The 20,483-nt window shown below is 41.9% G+C and overlaps 8 protein-coding genes across 17 annotated transcripts in view; 4 read left to right on the forward strand and 4 right to left on the reverse strand.

Annotated features, from left to right (window-relative positions):
* Positions 1-2,712, reverse strand: part of LOC105454277 (AT-rich interactive domain-containing protein 2) — a 52,266-nt gene extending 49,554 nt beyond the window's left edge. For all 5 annotated transcript variants that reach the window (XM_011696801.1, XM_011696800.1, XM_011696799.1 and 2 more), the window contains exons 1-2: positions 2,458-2,712; positions 765-858 (exon numbers count right to left, since the gene is read on the reverse strand). In XM_011696801.1, coding sequence (XP_011695103.1) covers positions 765-858; positions 2,458-2,549 — 186 coding nt within the window. In that variant the 5' untranslated portion in view covers positions 2,550-2,712. The remainder of the gene's footprint in view (positions 1-764; positions 859-2,457) is intronic.
* A 2,520-nt stretch (positions 2,713-5,232) lies between these two features.
* On the forward strand, positions 5,233-6,635 carry LOC105454278 (zinc finger protein 593 homolog). The gene is made up of 3 exons (XM_011696803.1): positions 5,233-5,419; positions 5,537-5,637; positions 6,385-6,635. Exons 1-3 carry the CDS (start codon positions 5,330-5,332, stop codon positions 6,614-6,616), a joined length of 423 nt encoding a protein of 140 aa, XP_011695105.1. The 5' UTR covers positions 5,233-5,329; the 3' UTR covers positions 6,617-6,635.
* A 31-nt stretch (positions 6,636-6,666) lies between these two features.
* On the forward strand, positions 6,667-8,280 carry LOC105454282 (serine--tRNA ligase, mitochondrial). The gene has a single exon (XM_011696813.1). It carries the CDS (start codon positions 6,686-6,688, stop codon positions 8,144-8,146), a length of 1,461 nt encoding a protein of 486 aa, XP_011695115.1. The 5' UTR covers positions 6,667-6,685; the 3' UTR covers positions 8,147-8,280.
* On the reverse strand, positions 8,281-11,642 carry LOC105454281 (glutathione synthetase-like). The gene is made up of 6 exons (XM_011696812.1): positions 11,002-11,642; positions 10,457-10,863; positions 9,920-10,315; positions 9,138-9,357; positions 8,663-9,020; positions 8,281-8,575 (listed from the first exon to the last, which is right to left on the reverse strand). The coding sequence occupies exons 1-6, from the start codon at positions 11,625-11,627 to the stop codon at positions 8,411-8,413; spliced, it is 2,172 nt and encodes a 723-aa protein (XP_011695114.1). The 5' UTR covers positions 11,628-11,642; the 3' UTR covers positions 8,281-8,410.
* Positions 9,326-16,677, forward strand: LOC105454279. 4 transcript variants are annotated; one of them, XM_011696805.1, is made up of 4 exons: positions 13,706-13,905; positions 14,270-15,314; positions 15,984-16,177; positions 16,565-16,677. In XM_011696805.1, exons 1-2 carry the CDS (start codon positions 13,865-13,867, stop codon positions 15,258-15,260), a joined length of 1,032 nt encoding a protein of 343 aa, XP_011695107.1. In that variant the 5' UTR covers positions 13,706-13,864; the 3' UTR covers positions 15,261-15,314; positions 15,984-16,177; positions 16,565-16,677. The 4 variants fall into 4 exon arrangements, with proteins under 4 accessions (XP_011695109.1, XP_011695107.1, XP_011695108.1 ...); XM_011696806.1 differs by having other exon boundaries at positions 16,571-16,677; XM_011696807.1 differs by lacking the exons at positions 13,706-13,905; positions 16,565-16,677 and adding an exon at positions 9,326-9,375 and having other exon boundaries at positions 15,984-16,452.
* LOC105454280 lies at positions 11,597-13,613 on the reverse strand. 3 transcript variants are annotated; one of them, XM_011696808.1, is made up of 4 exons: positions 12,879-13,613; positions 12,390-12,504; positions 12,113-12,161; positions 11,813-11,899 (listed from the first exon to the last, which is right to left on the reverse strand). In XM_011696808.1, the coding sequence occupies exons 1-4, from the start codon at positions 13,203-13,205 to the stop codon at positions 11,851-11,853; spliced, it is 540 nt and encodes a 179-aa protein (XP_011695110.1). In that variant the 5' UTR covers positions 13,206-13,613; the 3' UTR covers positions 11,813-11,850. The 3 variants fall into 3 exon arrangements, with proteins under 3 accessions (XP_011695111.1, XP_011695110.1, XP_011695112.1); XM_011696809.1 differs by lacking the exons at positions 11,813-11,899; positions 12,113-12,161 and adding an exon at positions 11,597-11,680; XM_011696810.1 differs by lacking the exon at positions 11,813-11,899 and having other exon boundaries at positions 12,122-12,213.
* A 126-nt stretch (positions 16,678-16,803) lies between the features above and the next one.
* Positions 16,804-17,778, forward strand: LOC105454283 (40S ribosomal protein S20). Its single transcript, XM_011696814.1, has 3 exons — positions 16,804-16,912; positions 17,179-17,284; positions 17,473-17,778. The coding sequence occupies exons 1-3, from the start codon at positions 16,910-16,912 to the stop codon at positions 17,727-17,729; spliced, it is 366 nt and encodes a 121-aa protein (XP_011695116.1). The 5' UTR covers positions 16,804-16,909; the 3' UTR covers positions 17,730-17,778.
* Positions 17,779-17,806: 28 nt separating this feature from the next.
* Positions 17,807-20,377, reverse strand: LOC105454284 (eukaryotic translation initiation factor 2 subunit 1). Its single transcript, XM_011696815.1, has 6 exons — positions 20,187-20,377; positions 19,698-19,943; positions 19,169-19,400; positions 18,847-19,079; positions 18,645-18,760; positions 17,807-18,552 (listed from the first exon to the last, which is right to left on the reverse strand). Exons 2-6 carry the CDS (start codon positions 19,933-19,935, stop codon positions 18,319-18,321), a joined length of 1,053 nt encoding a protein of 350 aa, XP_011695117.1. The 5' UTR covers positions 19,936-19,943; positions 20,187-20,377; the 3' UTR covers positions 17,807-18,318.
* Positions 20,378-20,483: the final 106 nt, after the last annotated feature.

A 20,483-nucleotide genomic window follows, 5' to 3' on the forward strand; every position in this document is an offset into this window, starting at 1 on the left:
TCTACATTGATAGAATTGGTAGAAACGTAACTCGATCGAGTTTGCAAATACCCTGGGCGGTACGCTTCGCGAATCATATACGTGTGAACAGTACATTTCGCGCATTACGGATCAAAATGTGTGGCTAAATGTAATTTATAACATAATGTAATTTAACGTGAAAGAATAGAACGCGGGGCGGTTCTCACGGAAGGGATATGTACACATTTATCGATACAATTTCTATCCTTTTCCGCGGTACTCTCGATATTATCCTCGGGCGTTCGGGCCGCGTTTTTACGTAACGCCGACTTCGGTTCCAGCAAAATCAATTGCAACCGGATGCTAATTAAAAGCGAGGTTGGGCGAAAATTCATTTCGCCTCCCCGACAAGGGGAGGGGCCTTTAATCAAAAGCGTTCATGTTAATCAAAACGAGAGGTGGCGCGGCTGTAATGATTTTGCAAATAATTATCTATCCATCGTTTGGAAAAAAATTCACCGTGTTTCTTTAATCGTTAATTATAAACTGCGTCGCGATGTGCGACTTCATCTACGCAACGTGAGTTATTTTTCATTGTGTACAACTGTACAACAATGCCGCGATGTTTTATATATCCTTGTTAGGCATTACTTTGCAACTGGATATTAAAAACATCGTTAATATTAATCCGTGGATAAACACGCTCTTTTTTTTAAATATAATTAGAAACGCGAGCTTAATTGGATGCCTCACAATATATTTAATTAAAACTCGTTCAGTTTGATATAAAAAAAAAAACTCACTTTGATCCATCCTCCATGAGCGGTCACCACCACATATAGCAAATACAGATCTATATCCTTCCCATTTATCTTCGGAGTCTTCTTGAAGAGAGTCCTGCAATCAGGAAAGAAAGAATCTTTGTAATACCGAAGTAACTGGAGTAGAGAGAGAGAAATTTCTCATACGCCATATTTAATAATTAATTTTTCATTAAGAAAAGCAATCTTTCCTTTTCAAGATTTATGTTTTCGTAAAAATATCATGTCGAGAGTAGCAAACAATCGCTTGTCAACTGTTGCACTTTTTAATGTTTTCTTTTTATAAACGTAAAGAATAATAATCGTTCAATTCAATTAATTTGTAAAAAAATCACATGTACGAAAATCATCTATATTTAATAATTAATTTTTCATATCATAAATCAAACAGTAATTTTTCCTTTTCAGGATTTTTAAAAATATCACATCCAAGAATCACACAAACAACCGTTTGTCAACTATTGTATTTTTCAATGGATTCTCTTTGCAAACGTAAAGAATAATAATCGTTTAATTCAATTAAGTAATTGATTTGCCAAAAAAATTTCGCGCTATATTTAATAATTAATTTTTTATAAATCAAACAGCAATTTTCTCTTTTCAAGATTTATGATTTTTCATACAAATATCATATCAAGAGTAACAAACGTTTGTGAACTATATTGTATTTTTCAATAGATTCTCTTTTTAATTAATTTACCAAAAAATCAAATATAATATTTTTTATTCATAAATAGTACTTGTAACGGAATATATATTTTTTATTCATAAATAAGACTTGTAGCGGAATATATATTTATTTATAAATAGAACTTGCAACGGAAAGGAGTGACAATATGGCAAATATCCACATATTTTCGTAGAATCTTAATGCAAAATTTAATCGATAAATTGGCGAATTTCCCGAAAGAAAAGACATCCGAAGAAAATCCAATTTTGAAATTAAAACGAAATGGATATCGAATCGCGACGCACACGCCTTGCGAAACACTCGGCGCATAACGCGCGTTATTTCCGTTTTCGCGTCGTAAAAAGAAAAAAAAAATTCACGATTCACGTAATCGTGATATAAGATCCGGAGCTAAATCGAATCGCGGCAACAACAGGACGTTCATAGCGTATTTACGTTACATCGTCGCGCACATTTCGAGAATATCTCCGCCGCTACATCGAGTCTATACGCGTACGCACACGACACGTATACGTGTGCACACGAAGGCAATCCGACGTATACACACCGAAAATACCACGTCCTTCCGGCGAGGCGCGTTTTCCTCTCGGCGTCGCGCGTGCGAAATACGTCCACGCGGAAAACGACACGGGGGGGGGGGGGAGACGCTCGCAAAGAACCTTACGAACCGTGAGGAATCTTTGTTCCACGGAACTCGAACGGAGTCGAGGGAACGAAGTCGAACCTAACCTCAACGCGCGCTCGCGCGTCGTTGCAGCTTCTGATCCGTCGATCCGCGATCGGTCGGCGGGTGACCGCGGTCGGAAGAGAAGAGGGAGGGGAGAGGAGAGAAGAGCGATCTCTAAGTTCGAGAACCAAAGCAAGCATACGCGGGACGGGGGGGAGGAGGAAGGGATGGAGGGGAGGAGACCGCGCGCTATCAGCGCGATGTTCACGAGGTTCGTCGCGAGACGAATAATACATGTATTTCGGCTTTCGGCTTACCCTCGGGTCTCGTGGAAGTGTCGGAGGTCCTTGAGGAAGTTCTCCCTCTCCTTCTCGTACGTGACGGGGTCCTTGTTGAGGATCTTGGCCATGTTCGCGTTGCTACGTGTGCGCGCGGGAGCGCGGGCGTGCTAGTCGGGGTTGGTGTGCTCCGGGTTTACAGCAGGGCACGCAGGCAGGGCAGCGGGCAGAGAAGTGGAAGGAGGTGCAGCACATGGGCGCGCACGGGAGCACATTTACGCGTGGAGCGTCCTGCTGCGGTTGCCGTGGCGGCGGCTCTCACGACGCACGACGGCGGCGACGACGACGACGACGACGGCGGCGGCGGCGTGCGAAGGCGAGGGCGAGGACGAGGACGACCGCGGGTCGACACGGGGTCGCGACCCGCTCCCGACATCGGGTCGTCTTGTGTCCCGCACCGAAGTCGGCCGGTGGCCTCTTCGATACCTCTCTGTCTCTCGCACTCGTTCTCTCTCCCTCTCGATCTCTCTGTCTCTCTCTCTCACGCACACTCTTTCTCTCTCTCTGTCTCTCTCACGCTCTTTCTCCTTTGCTTCGTTTCTTTCGCACGCACACACGCGCGCACACACTGTCCGTCCTCCTCTTCCTTCCTCTGTCCGTCGACCGCGCACTCGCTCACTCGCTCGCGCGCGCGAAACGAGACGACGATGACGATGACGACGACGACGACCGCGACGACAACGACGACGGCGGCGGCGGCTTTTCCACCGCCGCCCCCGGATTACCCGCTCGCCGCTGCGTAACGGCGTACGACGCTCCGCGTACGGGCGTCCGCGCGCGCGACTCTCGACACGAGGACTCTCGGCGCGCCGCGTGCACGGGAGAAATCGGAATGCGCCACCGGACTGGGCCGATAGTCAGCAGCAGCAGGCGAGCGTACTCGCCGTTTACGCGCGGGGTTGCTGCGCGGCTCTACTCGCTCGCACGGCACACACACAGTACGGGGGTACAGTACAGTACGGGCACAGGCACAGCACGGCACGACACAGTACCGCTCCTCGGCTCGGCTCGGCTCGGTTCCGATCCGCTCCGCTTCGCTCCGTTTCGCTCCACTCTCGGGGCTCGCGAGAGACCGCAACAAACACGACAATGACGGTGACGACGACACGACCACGATGACGACGACGACGACGGCGACGACGACGATGAACGGCGAAGAGCCCTGCTCTCTCTCGCGCTCTTTCTTCCTCTCTCTCTCTCTCGCTCTCGTAGGCCCCGATCGATTCACCTGTCACTTGTCAACGAAACTCACGGGGATTCGTTGCGCCACGCACCCACGCCAGCACTCGGCCGCCCTCGCGATGCCCGGCCAGCTCGCGTAACGCCCCGAATTCGGCCCGCGGCGTTGTCCACACGCAGGCCGGCGGTGAGCGACTCGCGGAGCGCGTATTCACTGCGACCGAGGCGAAGCGCTTGACGTGCGCCCGTATATCAAAATGGCGTCCCGTGCTGCCTCGGCATCCATTGGCGAAGCCACCACGGCCAATTTCCCGTACGCTACCGCCGACGGCCGATCGCTATACGACGCGCGCCGCGACGGCACACCGCGCACCGTTTCCGCTCACCACACGCAAATCCACATACATAAACCACGCGCGCGCGCGCGCACGCGTACACACACTAACTCACCACGCGCGCGGAACGTCGGCACACAGGAGCAGGCGCGCGCGCGCTGACGCCCGAGACGGCGGGCGCTCTCCTCTCTACGTCATTTTACGCGCGGCCACTCCGCGTTTGAAGGAAACCCAGGAGGCCCCGACACCCCGCAACGGCGTGTGTCCCACGACCTTTTTTACCCGCGCGTCGCTGTGCCGTCCGAGTGCCGACGAAAGTCCGAGATCGCACAGTGCATTTTTACTTTCAAAATGGATGAGCGCCCCACCACTGTGCGCGCACGGTTTGAATTAACGTCCGTGCCGAACGCTGGGTGCGCGACCTGCCTCGCGCCGCGGTGCCGCCATCTGTCGTCGCTCGAGCGCGACATCGCGACGCGGCGGAGCCGCGAATGGCGGTCGAATTTGAATGTTTCGACGATTTGAAGCTCGTATATAAACTTCGATCGTTTTCTGTTGCGATCGCAACATACAGAAAATACTTCAGTTTCAGTCGTTTCTCTCTTGGCTCTCCTCTTATTCTTCCAAACGCTGCTTTATCGATGTACAACATATTCATTGAAAGAATCATACATAAACATACATCCTGATATAGCATCAAAAATGAACGTGGTGCGTGTTTGAGCTACATACACTTATCGAGATTGCTGGAATTACAGTAAATAATCAGCAAATAGATCGCAATTTAAAAATACGTCTTATAATTATCATATTCAATTTACTTTAAGTGTAAAGAATGTAATGTACACTATACATACTCTTAAAAAAATTTAATGTTATACTTAAATATTAAATTGAATAGTGATTAAATATACTTATTTTGAATTTTAAAAGCAAGAACTGTGCTTTTGATATAAAGCTTTATTTAATTTATAATTAATTAACTATATGCTAACTGCGACTAACTGCGTGCGTAAAGTAAAAATTAATTAATTAATTAAAGTTATCTGAATAATTAGCAAGCTTTTTATTATAATTACACTTCAAAAGTCTTCACACGAAATATAAACGATTTCATTAATTGTCGATCAAGCTATTTTTTTTTATTTCAAGATATCATTAATTATCGGCTAAGTTCATACAACAAATCGTATACTTATTAAACGTCGTCGCTTTCGCGCTCAACTCGACTACGGAAGTCGACCGTGCGTTCGACGATATTTACGAATCTCTCACGTGCGCGTGGTCGACGACGTCGACGCGAGACATTCGACGGGATAATCCTTGCAAGTGCCAGGATGACGTACAAACGTAAGAAGTATCACAGAGGTGACACGCACTTGAAGAAGGGTTGGCGAACGAAACGGAGAACGAAGGACTTGGACGAGGTGCGAATCGCTTCATCTAACCATAACCTCCACGACACGTGGAGGGTTGGAAGGGTGTTCGAACGTGTCGCGCGGTCACGATCGTCGCTTGCTTAATAACGCGTCTGTAATTTCCAGATCGACGAGGATCTGCAGGAGGGGAACGCGAGGAAACTGTTAAACCAGGAAGTGGACTTCGACAAGCCGGGAGCGGCGCAGCATTACTGCGTGCATTGCGCGTAAGTCCCATGCAGTGTCGCGGCCTAACCTAAAAAGATCGAGTCGAGCACGTAATTAACATGTAGAACTTTGTGCCTTAGAACCCTCAGGACTGGGTTGAAGGCACGTAAGTTCTCCATCCGGGGAACATAACCTCCAAAAAAAGAAAAAGTCGAGCACGTAACAAAATACCAGAAATAAAACAATGTTGCCCAAGATTTGTAATTCTGAACTTGAAGTGCATCGACATTGCTCATTGCCTTCCCTTTTTTATCGTTATTTAAAAAAAAGTATGTAAATAGATGTGAATGTCGAACTACAAACTAATGGAATTAAAAATCTTTGGAACGTATAACAAATCTTTAGGATTGCACTGTTCCGAAAGAAATCACCGCATTGACGGAAAAGTGACAGAAGGTAATTAACATTTTTGAGATAACGAAAGGAAATTGATCCTAAAGGTTTTAGAGTCAATTTTATTCATTATCTCAAAAATGCTGATCTTTTTTACTTGTGTCACTTTTTTCAACGTCGCGAAATGTGTTAAATAATCCTGTCAGATTGAAGCATTCTCGCTAAAGTGAGAAAATTAAAATAAACTAAAAATTAATATGAAGTAATAAATAGTTATTTTAAGTAATGACGCGATAACTTTTACAGCAATGAAATATTTCTACAAAATACCTGAAACGAAATGAATTTTATTGTTAAAACTAACGAAATCAACTCTACTGTTAAAACTAACAGGAAATTTTATTTGATTTCAGGAGGTATTTCATAAACGAAACCGCTCTGCATGCTCACTTCAATACCAAGGTGCACAAACGGCGGTTGAAAGCGCTCGAGTTAGAGCCGTACAGTATCGAGGAGTCGGAAAGAGCAGCGGGTAAGGGAAGTTACGTCACGCCACAGAAGCGAAAAATCGAGACGGTGACACGCGAAGATCTTGATAGAAGGGACGCCGAGCCGGATGCTAAAGTGATGAAAGTAAACGAATAGAGCTATCCTACAGCTCGTTTCGATTCGTATCCTCACTATGACGCGAGAAAGAGTTTAAATTACGACACGATGGCCGGTAACTTGTATAGATTTTCCCACGCTTCGAAGCGTACGTGCAGAACTTTGATGCGCGACGTACGTCGAAGGGGGGCTGCTTTCCTCCCGACGCGCTTCGAGAGGGATTACAGTTCGGCGCTGTACATTTCCGGCAATAAGGCAAGCAAAGCGTTCGCGTATCTGTCGCCGTATCTGGACTGCAGCGAGAGGTTCGCCGATCTGGACAAACTGCGGAAGAATTTGGCGTTGCGCGGGATGGACGTGGACGTCGTTGAATTGAAGGAGGCGTGGAATTTCTTCATACGGACGGTCGCGGACAGATTCGCGTTGGAGGACCACAACAAGGAGCTCACGAATCGCGTGAGAAACCTGCTGGAGAGCGCCGAGCGCACTGCCAAGCAGGAGCAGGAGGTGGCCAAGCTGCGCTCGCAGCTCAAGATCATACGGCAGGATATGAAGACGATGAGGGAAGCGGTCTGGGAACTGGAGGAGAATGTGGTGGAAAGGGTCTTGAGGCTGCCGAACGAGTTGGATCCTAGAACGCCCGCCGGCGAGCCGACGGTACTGAAAAGTGTCGGCGGTGTGCCCGAGATAACGGAAACGGACAGGAGGAGTCACGTCGACATCGGGACGAGCCTGGACCTGCTGGAGTACAAGAATCCTCTCTGTTACTATCTGCACAACGACGCGGCCCTGTTCGAGCTCGTCGCGCTGGCGCACGCGGGCCGAGTCCTCGGCGGGAACGACATGGTCAAGATGATCGGCACGGATTTCGCCCGTAGTTTCCTGGTGGAAGCCTCCGGTTTGAATCACGAGGATCCCACGGCCGCCTTCGTGATCGAGAATCACAACGAGGTCGAGCGAGGCTCGCCGAATCGTATGCATCTCGTCGGCGGCGCGAGCTTGATCTCCCTCCTGGCGTTGCACACGAAACAGCTCGTCAATCCGAAGGACTTCCCGCTCAAGTACTTCTCCACGGGCAAGCAGTACGTGCCCCTGCCGCGGGATTCGCACGCCTGCGGCCTGTTCACGGCGTGCCAGGCCTCCGTCGCGCACGCCTTCGTCGCGGTGAGGGACGCGAGGAGCGCGGAGTACGCGGCGTCGTTCGAGGAACTGCTGGAGACCGTGTGCAGGCTGTACGACGATCTGTGCGATCACTATCGCGTCGTCGTGCGTGCCGCGCCCGAGTTGCGGTCCTGCGAGGAGATGCGCGTATCCTTCGAGATGTGGTCGCCGTTCTTGAACCGATACGTCGAGATCGGTCACGTGTCCACGTACGGCGATTATTTGAGCAAGAGATTACTGATCGCCTATCAAACGCCCACCGGCAGGGACTTCCCCGCGGTGATATCGGGCACCGTTCTCTCCGTTCCGCGTCTGCTGGCTTGCCTGCTCGAACAGAATCCCGACAGGTTTGCGATTCCGATAAAGATTGCCGAATTTGTACCGTCGAACGATCATGTTACTTCGTGAATTAATCATGAATTTGTTCTTATGTTATTTTATTTTGTAAAAAAAGTTAGGCAGACTTTCCAAGTTAACAGAAGGATCAATGCTGCCATCAAATGTATTGGAGCAATCGATTGTTGAATTAAAACACGAATTCGTAAGAACTCGAATAGGCGATATTTTTAGACCAGAATATGTCAGTAATGTATAGGAAATATATACACAGTAATACCTAGATCATTTGGTTTTTCGATAACATCAACGATATTCTATATTATTACTAGGTCGCTATTCCACGAGGTACCGCTCGACGTAGTGTAAAGCCTCGAAGGCGACCTCCACCATAATAAGTACGATAATCATCCACTCCAAACGAACGTGATGGCGGTCGCTCAAGTGCGACGACAAAATGCTCACCAGCTCCAAGCAGTGATTTAATCTCTCGTTCATCACCTGTACAACAAGTAAATACAAATATAAATACGAGAGCTACAAAGGTCACGTAGAAGACAACAAAATGTGGATTGGTTAGATACCTACTTTCGTACGTTTCGCGATGCTGAAATATCCGCAGGTCTGTTGGTACAAGTTCTCCAAGTCGTCTCGTTCCCAGTAGAAATCCGGTGTATCCAACAGATCCGACGTCAGGTTGATCCGGTGTCTGAGGGCGAACAGTTCGCCCTGTTTCTTCAACACCTCGTGCTGTGACATCTGAATCCGCTTGCCCGCTCTTAGATCCTCCGTAACGAATTCGATCGAGTCGACGTAGCGATTTAACGACGCCTCCCATATGCCTAACTTGACCGACTGTGCCATGGCATTGGAGAACGTGTACTTGTCCAAATTCCCCGCTTCCTGCGCCAGAATGATATCGCCATCCTTCAAGTGGCTCCTTTTCCTGTTAGATTACGAGAATTACTAAATTTTGTTACATTCATCTGTCTAATTTCTTTACAAATTTTGACGTGGAGTCGGTAAACGTAAAATTATTTAACGAAACAAAAAGCAAAAATACCCGGGATCCGCATAGGCATAATTCATTAACTCGCTTTCGGTATAAACCAGCTCCTCCACATAACGATTTTGCTCGTAGCGTCTCAAAAATTGCAATAGGTTGCCGCACTCGAGGTCAGAAATATTCCACATAACAATGCTACCTTCTCGGAAGAAAAAGATCTCTCGCGGTTCGTGCCCCACTTCATACTTGGCCACCGCGTGTATAACATCGGGTAAAGCTGCAAAAGAGAAAGCAGGTACAGAAATTAAATTTTAATTAATTTCATGATCTGGAAACATAATGGAGGAAAGGTCTTATTTATTTTAATAAATAAATAAAAGATTTTTTTATTAGTAAATAAATGCATTTAATTTCAATATATTTGTTACATATGTTTACGAGTATAGATAGCGTACAAAAAAGGGCCGAGATCTCGGAATACCGGTCTCGAAAAATATAAAAATAAGTTTTTATCAAAAACTGTTTCAGATAAAAGTTACAATTACAGTTTGAAAAGATCTATTTACTGATTTTATTCAGTTTAACCTTGGCGTCACCAAGGTATTTACATTTGTGTATTTACGAATATAAGTGGACCTAAAATTTGAATAACATTCAACAAAAATAATTTAAATAACAAATAATTTAACAGTATTTAACTTATGAATAAAAGTACTAATAATAAAGTACATTACTTTGAAACAGGAATAATAACATAATATAGCTACACAACAATTATAGTTTTTACGAGACAATTAATTTCACGCATCAGTCGATTAAGAACGGACTGTCGCAAGCACCTAGACCGGTCGCCACACCGCCTTCGTTGTCAGTGGATAATTTTGTTCTTAACATGTGACCAGCTTGCCTGTTCACTATAATATTCTGATCGTCTCCAATGATAACGCCGAATATGCCCAACTCCGAGACCAGCTCCTTCGTCTCTAAATTACTATTTCCATTCCCATATTTCACAGTATAGTTTCTGTGCACCGGTGGATAAATCCGATCCATAAGAATCCAGGCTACTCGGGTCTGGTCAGATTTCACAGATTCCAAAAAATTTTTGATATCCGTCCCGTACAAGTTATTGCAGCCACCTTCTCGCTGCGGCTTCAACACGAAACGCTGAGGATTCGAAATGCCCATTTCTACAGCGGCGTCCCCGTATTCGTCAAACTCCAGCGGATAAAGGCCTTAAACAAAAAAAATCATTTTCGTTCGTACATGACTTTACATATGCAATTAAATATAATAATATTAATATTGCGATATCAAAATACTGGCAAATATCTTTCTGTAAACTTATTTCAATATGTAAGAAAGCAATCACTTACCTGTGAATACTTCTTTGACTTTCGCCGCCGTCTTCTCGTCCTTCAAGAAACGCGCAACCATGCCGGGCTTGGCGAGAGTTTGTTGAACCTTCTTTGTACCGGCTAAGTGATACTGAATGCTCGGGCATTTAATTGCCAATGATCTCTCGATCAGCAGTCTCGCGTCCCATTCTTTTTGGGCGTGATACTGCCCGGGCTCGTAGCCGCTTCTGTAGTAAACAACCGCCACGACGTAATTGTTCACTATTAGCTCCTTGTTGGGACCCAGTTTCGCAGCGGCCGCCAATTGCGTTAGACTTCTGCGAATTACTTTTACATTCGGATTCTGCTTGCGTATCTCGTACTCGTGGAAACGTTGATCGCAAATGTTATACGTAACATCTTCGATAACAAACAAAATAACTGCTCTGCAAACAATTGTGTCTTTGAATGTGAGAAAATTGAAATAATATTACTCGAACGATAACATAAACTAATATAATAACAGTTGATAGAGTAAATAACATTGGAGACGAAAAATAAATCTGTAGAAATTCCAAACGTACTGTGGATCGCCATATAAGTTCCATGCTTCTAATAAACCCGAACAAAGTGCTTGTAGAGCATTATTTTCAGGAAGGTTTTTCAGCTCGGCCGTGTAGCCGAGCTCCTGCAGGACAAACTTGTGTAGCTGCGTGGACGCGGGTCCTAGCCAACCGAATCCAGAAGCGATTGTATTTATCTCGACTTGCTTCCAGCAGCAGTGAGACTTGAGTATTTTAGTGTCTTTCCTCGGACAGCTTGTGTCTAGCATTAGATCCGATCGCAGCATGCCGAGAGATATCTTCTGAGCAGCCCCTTCCTCGTGAATGATCTCGTAGATATTGAACAAGTTTCTGGTAAAATCGTCCACCTTTACAGTCTCATGCAACGTATCTTTCAAAAATTCGTAATCATGAGCTACTCTGTGTATGAGTGCATTCAAAATGATCTGGATATCACAGGCGTTGTAAAACTCCTCTCGGGGGAATGGCGATGGAAAAAGCGCGAACGGCGCGAATTGCAGGACGTCTCTGTCAAAATTTTTCTTCGATCTCAAGCACACGCCATTCATAAGAGCCCAATCCTTTGCTTTATCTACTAATTCCTCCAATTTTTCTTTTGGCAAATCCAATGGGATAGGCAGTTCCATTGTCGCTGGCTTGTCCTCCTTTACTTTTCCAAGTTGAACTGTGCTTTATGCTTCTAATTTCCAAGTATGGAGTACACAATTATTATTTTATTTTGATATTTTATTTTATTTTATTTTATTTTACTTTGCGTTTCCAATTAGAGCATCAGAATTCGTTTTTTTGAAATCTCTTTGCAAAATATGGTATACAGACATGGAGTCTTGTTATATTAGATCAATGACCTCATTGTTTGTTTTGTCTTGTCGGTATTATGCACGAAGATAAGGCATTCCTCACAACAAAAGATATGTGAGAATTAGTAATAAAAATTATAATCACTTCACTATTATTTTATTATGCCTAGTTTATTATATCATTTCGTGAAATGATTAATTACATGTAGTTATTTATCTATATTGATAATACCAATCAGATATCGATCATTCTTCGGATAGAACTACGCGAAACTTGTATATAAGCACGTAATCACAAGTGATGTACCAACCGGCAACTTCCAGCAGCTGATAGCAACTGATGAGTCTGATGAGTCTGCTCTTTATATACATGAATGACTAATGAATGAATCAAACCGCAGACAATGTTAAACTGGAAAGAGTAATATATCCGGTGACGCGCAAAAACTCACGTCACCTCGAGCAAAATAAAATTACGAGATCTCGTGAAATCTCGCGCAATCGCTTACACTCTTTACATCATTGATGTTTCGCAAGAAAAAAAAAACTGAAATTAAAGTTCTAGAAAATTGAATTGAAGATACTTACGATTAGTTGATGTAGATATTTTATCAGGAATATATAACTGTTGATCCAACAGGCCGTAAGCTAAGGTTTCCAAATCATATTCCTCAGCAGTGGTTAATGCTTTTACGGACCATGCCTGATAAATAAATCTCTTTCGTATATATTGTTCATTTGCTATAACGACATAACTTAAAAATTATCAATTAATTGCTTGCAAAAAGAAACATAAAAAACGGATAATTATTTAAAAAACGTACTTTTATTCTACTATTCTGCAATTATTATATCAAAATTGCATTTCAATTAATTTCAAAATTACTATTCTTTTAATTTCAAAATATTACAAAATTTTAACGGTTCCACAAAACGTTTATTCAAATTCATTTTCTGAAAAATCTTGTTTTTTTTTTTTAGGATGTCATGGCAAATGAATAATACGTTTACTTTCTTTTTTCTCATTACAAGCTTTTGAGGGGTGCAACATTCCAATTCTTCATGTAACAAACTTACATTAGACTTTGGAGTCTTGTCGTCCTTTATAACAACTCTGCTTCTTCTGGCCGGTCTCTTATTCATTTGGAACGTGGATATATCATCTGTCACGCTAATTCCACTTTCCTTTGGGTTAATTCTTTCCAATTCTCTTAAAATCGTAGATTCGTGAAAAGGCCTCTTGTGAATTACGCACGCGTGACATACAGATGATCCCGCCTCTGTCACCGCCGTCCTTTCTCGCAAAACGCTCAAGCTCGGCAGTAAAATCCTTCGGTACGCGTCAATATCGACTTTACCTCTGCAGCTTGATATCGCAATCCTTTGAATCATTGCGAGACTCATTTTACCAGGTTTTTAATTATTAAAAGTACGTCTACGATATACTTTTAATATTAATATATACACGCTATCTTTGCGCATACAAATTACATTTGTGCAAATACCTCTCTCGGGGTCTTTAAACAAAAAGGAAACTTGGGTTAACATTTACAACGCGCGCACGGACAACGCCATTTTGCGACATAAAGCGTTTATTCGCTGATGAGTAACATTTTTCAAGTTAACATTTTACTACCGGTCGCACATTGTCATTTAAAAATGCGTATGTCATCCTTACGTGTTGCATCACACCGCACGTTTCGTCCGAGATAAGCTGAGGTTATGTTATCGTGGCCAAACGTAGGTTATGTTACGTTTTATTGACAAACGTTACAAACAAGAATCTTCGGTTCACCCTGCAGTTCGCGTGTGTCCACAACGAACGAAGCGATTGGCCGCGTGGCGCCGGTAAACCCACGTGCTTGTCAAGTTGGCAGCTTCGATCGAACTCCGACCGACTCCGAGTTGCTCCGAATCGTGCAGCTCGTGCAGGGCCGTTTAGGTGTCCAAACTGTATGTTCCGAGGCTTATCGGAATACAACCCGGTGTATATAGCATCGATCAGTGATTTCTTTTTTTCATTTTAAAGTTAAATCGTCAAAGGACATAATATAAAAAATGAAATGCAGTATAAAAAATTGCAAAAGCTACAGCAAATCAGGATGTAATGTACATTTTTTCGGGTAAATAATATTTATTTGCAACGGCGAGGTTAAGTCAAAAGATACGTCAACATTTTGACTATGTTCCAAAATTCACTGCCACTGTTATTACTAAAAATTTATAATGCACGTAACGTAACCTGATAGATTTTTAACACTGGCAGTGAATTTTGAAATTGAAATTTGGAATTACATGTATTGAATATACTGTATTGTATTTATTAAAAATCTTAATATATTGCGAATAATAAAATGTGTATAAAATGATGTATAAATTTGCAATTGTATACATTATAATTTAATAATGCCAATATAATGACATCAATTTTAAATCGTTGAAAATATATTTTATATAAAATGTCGTAGGTTTCCTCTAAACGATGAAAATTGTTTGGACAAATGGATTGTCGCTGTCGGAAAACCAAATTGGAAACCGAAAAAAACAAGTAGAATTTGTAGTCTGCATTTTAGCGAAAGCGACATTATACAAAGCATGGGATATCATCGTTTTAATTTGCGTAAAAACGCAGTACCGAACGAATGTTCTTCGACTGTCGTGGAAAGAGAAACGACTAATGCTCCAATGTCAAAATCAGAAGAGGTCTGCAATGCTGTAAACATTAGTGACAATGAAACCAGTGTCTTGGACAAAAGTGCGACATGGGATAACAGTTGTTTGAACAATAACGTTAGCACTGCGACCGAAAATGATGGATCAAGTACATTTGACGCTCGAGATCCAAATCAATCGGCTCAAAAAGCAATTTCTCACCTAGGAGATAAAAAACACAGCCTTACTCAAACTGATCCACAAGAGATGAATGCTACAAGTATCAGCAATTCTGTAAACTCTAGTGAAGTTTATGTCCTGTGCAAAAATGCTGCATGGGATCACGACTATTCAAAGAATGTTCTATGTGATGTTGCCACTACCGAGCATGATGGATCGAGCATACGCGGCGCTCAAAATTCAAATCAAGCGAGGGCAGGCGAGCGAAGGACAATTGTTAATCCAGTTCAAACGTATAACATTATTAAAATTGGTTCCAAAGATGTTGTTGTGCCAGTTTCGTACAGTTCGACTGATCCCGACTATAAAATAAGGAAGGAAGATTATGTTAATGCTACAAAAAAGATAAATGAATTATCGAAGACTGTAAAGGATATGAAGCTAAAGAATAGAACGTTACAGCAGAAGTTGAGAAGATATAACGAAAAAGTTACTTTAATAAGAGAGTTGTTTGATAGATTGGAAGAGGAGAAGCTGATTTCGGGCGATGCTTTGCAATTGGTAAAGAAACAGCTTGAATATCTTACGTTACGGACTTATAAAAATAAAGTTAAAAACAAAGATTAACTGAAGAGAATAGAAACTGAGGAAAAAACTAATAGTCAACGTTATACGGACGAGGTAAACAAAATTTGTTTTGTCGATACTATACAGAGTGTGCCACAAGTCTGGAACGTTAAAATAACTTGAAGGGTCCAAAGTATAGAATTGAAATTTACAGGCATACAATGAGATAATAAAATCTAGTATTTAATCCAGGAAACACCGGTCTTAACACCGGGAGGGGGAAAGGGGAGCCGGAAAATCTTAAACGGCATGCAGGGTCGAGTGAAGGCTCGTTTGAAACCCCCCCGCTATTTAAGATTTTCCCACCTCTCTCTCTCTCCCGAGGATGTTAGAGATGAAGACGTTTTCCAAGATTAAATAGATTCCGAGACTGATAGAATTTATTATCTTATTCCTATAAAGTTTAATCCTTCGAAGTTATTTTTGCATTTCCAAACTTGACATATCAATTATAAACATACTCAACGAATTTATCACTAAATAATATACATATATGGGCAATTCTAATAATGCGTATACTTTTTTAAACAGCAAAAAATTACATTATACTTTGAATCGAACAATTAATATACAGCTAAATATGCTTTAAATAGTTGCATGTAGTGTTCCATGATATACATATTGTTAAAAATAAAAAATTAATTTCTAATTTGTTTCATTAATAAATGAAGCAATAAACATTGATCTGTTTCATTTGTATAATAAAAAATATTTTATTTGTAGGGCATTGTCCAAGTCGCCTGCGTCATCAACCCTTAGAATATTATTACTATCTATAACTGATGCCTAGTTTTTATGATGATGCTTTTCTCAGAGTTGATGAAACTTTCGCCGGAAGATTGTCGACATTGCAATCTCATGTTTGACTCGTGTGGCACTTCAAAAGCAATTAATTCTCAAAAACAACAGGATGATAGGTACATCTATTATGTGTAAATATGAAATAGAAAAAGAAACAGAAATAACAGACAAATTTTTGTTGGAAAGGTTTTGTGAAAGCTTCTTAATTACAAAACTTTATTAAAGTTTTAAAAGAAGACATATGTTTTTTAAATTTTTTAATTTTTTCGAATCTTATGTACAAACATTAAATTATCAGAATTACCACATAAATTACAATTTATACATTTTATCATATAATATGACATGTGTACTTGTGTGCCTCGTACAATAAATTTTATGCACAAAAAAAGTTCTTAATTTTCGAAGAAAATATCGTATGATTAAGCAAATATTTTCCAGCAAATAAGAATTTTATAAGTTTTTGTAAATTCTCTGTGCAATAATAAAATAAATAAATAAAGTTTCAGTTTATCAAGCATCAGAATTCTCGTATGCCTTATGTGATAATTTAACTTGGCGTTGCTTGAAACCCTCAACAATTTTTGCTCTTGATATAAATATTCGTTGGAGAAAGAAAATGCAAGGAAAAGATACCACTTTACATCATTTTTGTCATTTTACAACAATACCGCCAAACGTCAGGGGGCGTTTCAGTCAAAGTTCTAGCAACAAGCTGCGCTGACCGGAAGTGGCGTCGTTTAACCTCTCTTGTGCTTTGCACGTGGAACGTATAGACGTACTGGTTCAGCGCTGATCAGTTTTACTCTGTACAAATTGGTTATCTCGGCCAGTACTAAAAATCAACCATGGTAAGTGATTCGGATAGCATTAATTAACGATTAGACAATTATCTTTGCTCTATCGGCTATACATTCGCGTTGAACGAGTCATATCGAGTCCTGAGTTAGGTTAAGCGTCATCACGGAATGGGACGCGCTCAAATCTAAACAAATACGTGATGTATTTTCGCAAATAATTTAAAAGAAACACACGAAATTGTTATAAATGGCCTACGAATATTTTTATATATTACGTGTGTTTGTAAAAGAATTAACATTCTTTTTTTATTTTTCAGGCCACGACCAAGGTCGATAATCCTGAGAAGCCAGGACAGGAAGTCACTCCGATTCACCGTATAAGAATCACACTCACGTCACGCAATGTTCGTTCCCTCGAAAAAGGTGAGTAGACTCAAAAGTTTGCTTTGCCAAAATTATAAAATTAAATTCCGCAAATTGCATTGTATATTGATACAAAATTTACTAAATTCAATTTTATATATATTCTCTAAATTATTTTAATTTTATATATATTGATACAGTTTTTATGAATCTAATACAATAAATAACTCGATTGTGGCTTGTTTTAGTGTGCGCCGAGCTGATCAACGGGGCAAAGAAGCAGAAATTGAAGGTCAAAGGACCCGTTCGCATGCCAACGAAGATCCTGCGAATAACAACTCGCAAAACGCCCTGCGGTGAGGGCTCGAAAACCTGGGATCGCTTCCAGATGCGAATTCACAAGAGAGTGATCGATTTGTATTCGCCATCAGAGATTGTGAAACAGATCACAAGCATTTCCATCGAGCCCGGCGTAGAGGTGGAAGTGACGATCGCTAATGAATAAACTTTGTCAGTAAAACTATGAGGTTTTAATAAAAATACTAAAAAGGAAACCTAGAAACATCTATTGATACATTTACAAACATCTCTTATATAATTTATTAATTTGTCGTTCCCATAGTTTTAACATTCAAATTCGGAGCACCTTGTATAAACATAGAATTATATAAACCAAGAACGAAGAACTTGATACACGTTTTAACACCAACTATTTAAGATTTTTAATGTTTTCTAAATCAAATTGCATACCACTATTAACGGACGACATCGAATATTGTCATAAACGGACAATTGGAGTAATGCTTGGAGTTCCCTTTATGTCAGAAATAAGAACACCTGTCTTAAGATCATTTATTGTATATCAAGTCAGTAGAAAACTTTCATCTCTATTTATAAATTACAATGCTTGATTTTTTACATCTTTTATTTTCATATATTTATTGAAAAACTGTGCTGGCATGTCCAACAAAAGGCAGTAGAACATTTTATTACATTCTAGCTGCAATTGAAAAACGCATGCGAATATCTGTCGGTTAATCAAATGTGTATTTTTATTACTCTCACAAATATATATAAATATATATATATTTTTCTCAATTGTCTTCCTCTTCAGACACATCATCATCTTCTTTGTCGTTCTGGTCTATGGCTTTGCCGTTCTGTTCGATACCTTTGCTGTTCGGCTCGGCTCCTTCGCCACCGCTAAAATCGCCCTCCAGCCCTTCCACCTCTTCTTCATCGTCGCCAGCAACCTCCGCATTCTCGAGTTCCGCTCGTTCCATCTGTCGCGCCAATTCTGCCTCGTCCGTCGCGGTAACGACTTTTGGCTAATTTTTGCGAAAAAGAAACACGGTACAGTCTCTTTATTATAGTACGCGAAAAGGAGTTAAATGAACATATGCTCATCCATGAAACTTACTGCCATTTGAACATTGAATACACCTCCGAGCGACGTTATTTTATCCTGTATGACTTCGATCGCGTCGCCTAACGCCTTTAAGCCGTCCTGTTTTTCCGGGGTAGATGTCGTCATAACTGAAAATGATTATTTAATAAGAAACAACATCATATCTTAACGGACGATATATATGATCAATTTGAAAGACGATGTAAAAACGTACCGTACAAGGGTGGAGCGATTAAATTAATTTTTATGGGAAGTTCGTCGGTGGAAAGAGCTAAGCCGGCCTTCAGCGCGGTCTTGACAGCATCGATCCCTTCGTATCCGTAACACGCCACTTCCACATCCGCTCTAATTTTGACCGCTTGCGACGTGAGCTTTCGCTTGATATTATTTAACAGTACTTCCTTCGTGTGCTCGTCCAAGCCACATTCTGCTAAAATAGAGGGATCCCTGAAAGTCGTGTTCATAAATATATCTCCGGATCTCCACCGAAACGTGTATCTCGCGTCCGTACAACGCCGGTGTTAGAGTCTGCTTACAATACTGATTGTTTGAAAAAATCGTAAGCGGACGCCTTCTGTTTCTTGTACTTTTCCTCAAAGTGCCAGGCCGTTTTCTGATAGAGTTCCTCCAGCTGGTCGTCGTTATCGTAGTGCAACAATTCCGCCACGTGTCTCAAAATCGAATTAACAGCTTTAGCTTTGGCGTATCTCTCCGTGCACTTTTCCACGTCCTCGGCGGATACACGACGCTTGCTCAGATCGATGTAGCCTAGAACCCGCGATTTACGCATTTCATTGCGAATTATAGACCAATGTAAATCAATGACTACATTCAGAAAAAAAATGCAACTTTGCAACTGCAAGATTTTTTAAATATGTGACATACTTAGATCAGATCAATACTATATATTTAGATCCGTGAAATGCTGAAAGCAAAAAATCAGTTTATACATTTAGATCAATAAAAAACCAAGAGCAAGAGCAGATCATGTTAAAGAATCTTGTAGCAGTTACATAAGCTGCTTTCTCTGCTGAAAACAGAAACAATAATAAAACAAGCAATCACCTTTCTCCTTATCTACACGAATGACGACCACCGGCTCCGTTTTGCCTACTCGGATAAGTTTGTTGATGGACCTAATACGTCTCCTGGAGAGCTCGGACAGCAGGATCATGCCTTCGATGTTGTTGTACTCCAGCAGATGGACGTACGCGCCCATCTCGGCTATACTGCGCACATTCACCATCACCACGTCCTCCACCTCCGGATACTTTTCCTTGTAAAATCGACACGACAGCACCATGCTTTTTGCTGAAAGCACGCCCAAGATTGTACAATACGGCGACGTCGAAGTGCCCGACACCCCGATGACAACGTGACAAGCACAAGAAACGGTATTTGGCAAGGATATGCCATCGACAATCCTGAGAAACGTGCGAAGTTCTCAGTCGAGGCGTTTATTGAAAAAATACGAATGATAGGTTAACTTGCAGGTTAGTAACGTCTGGAGGAAAGTTGGTAAAGGATATATCGAAATCGCGTTCCGATCGTTACCTAAATAATTAATACTCGCGCCAAGATGAATCCTTCCCTTATCCGTACGAGCGGACTGAGCTCAGAGCTGTAAAAGGTCTCGGCCACGCGAAACTTGTCAATAATCCATGTGCAATCTTGTCTGGAGTCAAGCCCACAAAGCGCTGTGTTCGACCATAACCTAACTTGTCCGTGACGTTGACTTCAGGTCACTGTTTTTATGAAGAGACGTCGCCAACCGTAGTTCATTGAACCAGAATTGAACTGTGCTCGTCCTTTTCGTTCCCATTTTTTTAGCGAAACGATAGCGTATAAATC

The sequence above is a fragment of the Wasmannia auropunctata genome, unplaced genomic scaffold (genome assembly GCF_000956235.1).
Source record: "Wasmannia auropunctata unplaced genomic scaffold, wasmannia.A_1.0 LD335987.1, whole genome shotgun sequence".
Taxonomy (NCBI): Eukaryota; Metazoa; Arthropoda; class Insecta; order Hymenoptera; family Formicidae; genus Wasmannia; species Wasmannia auropunctata.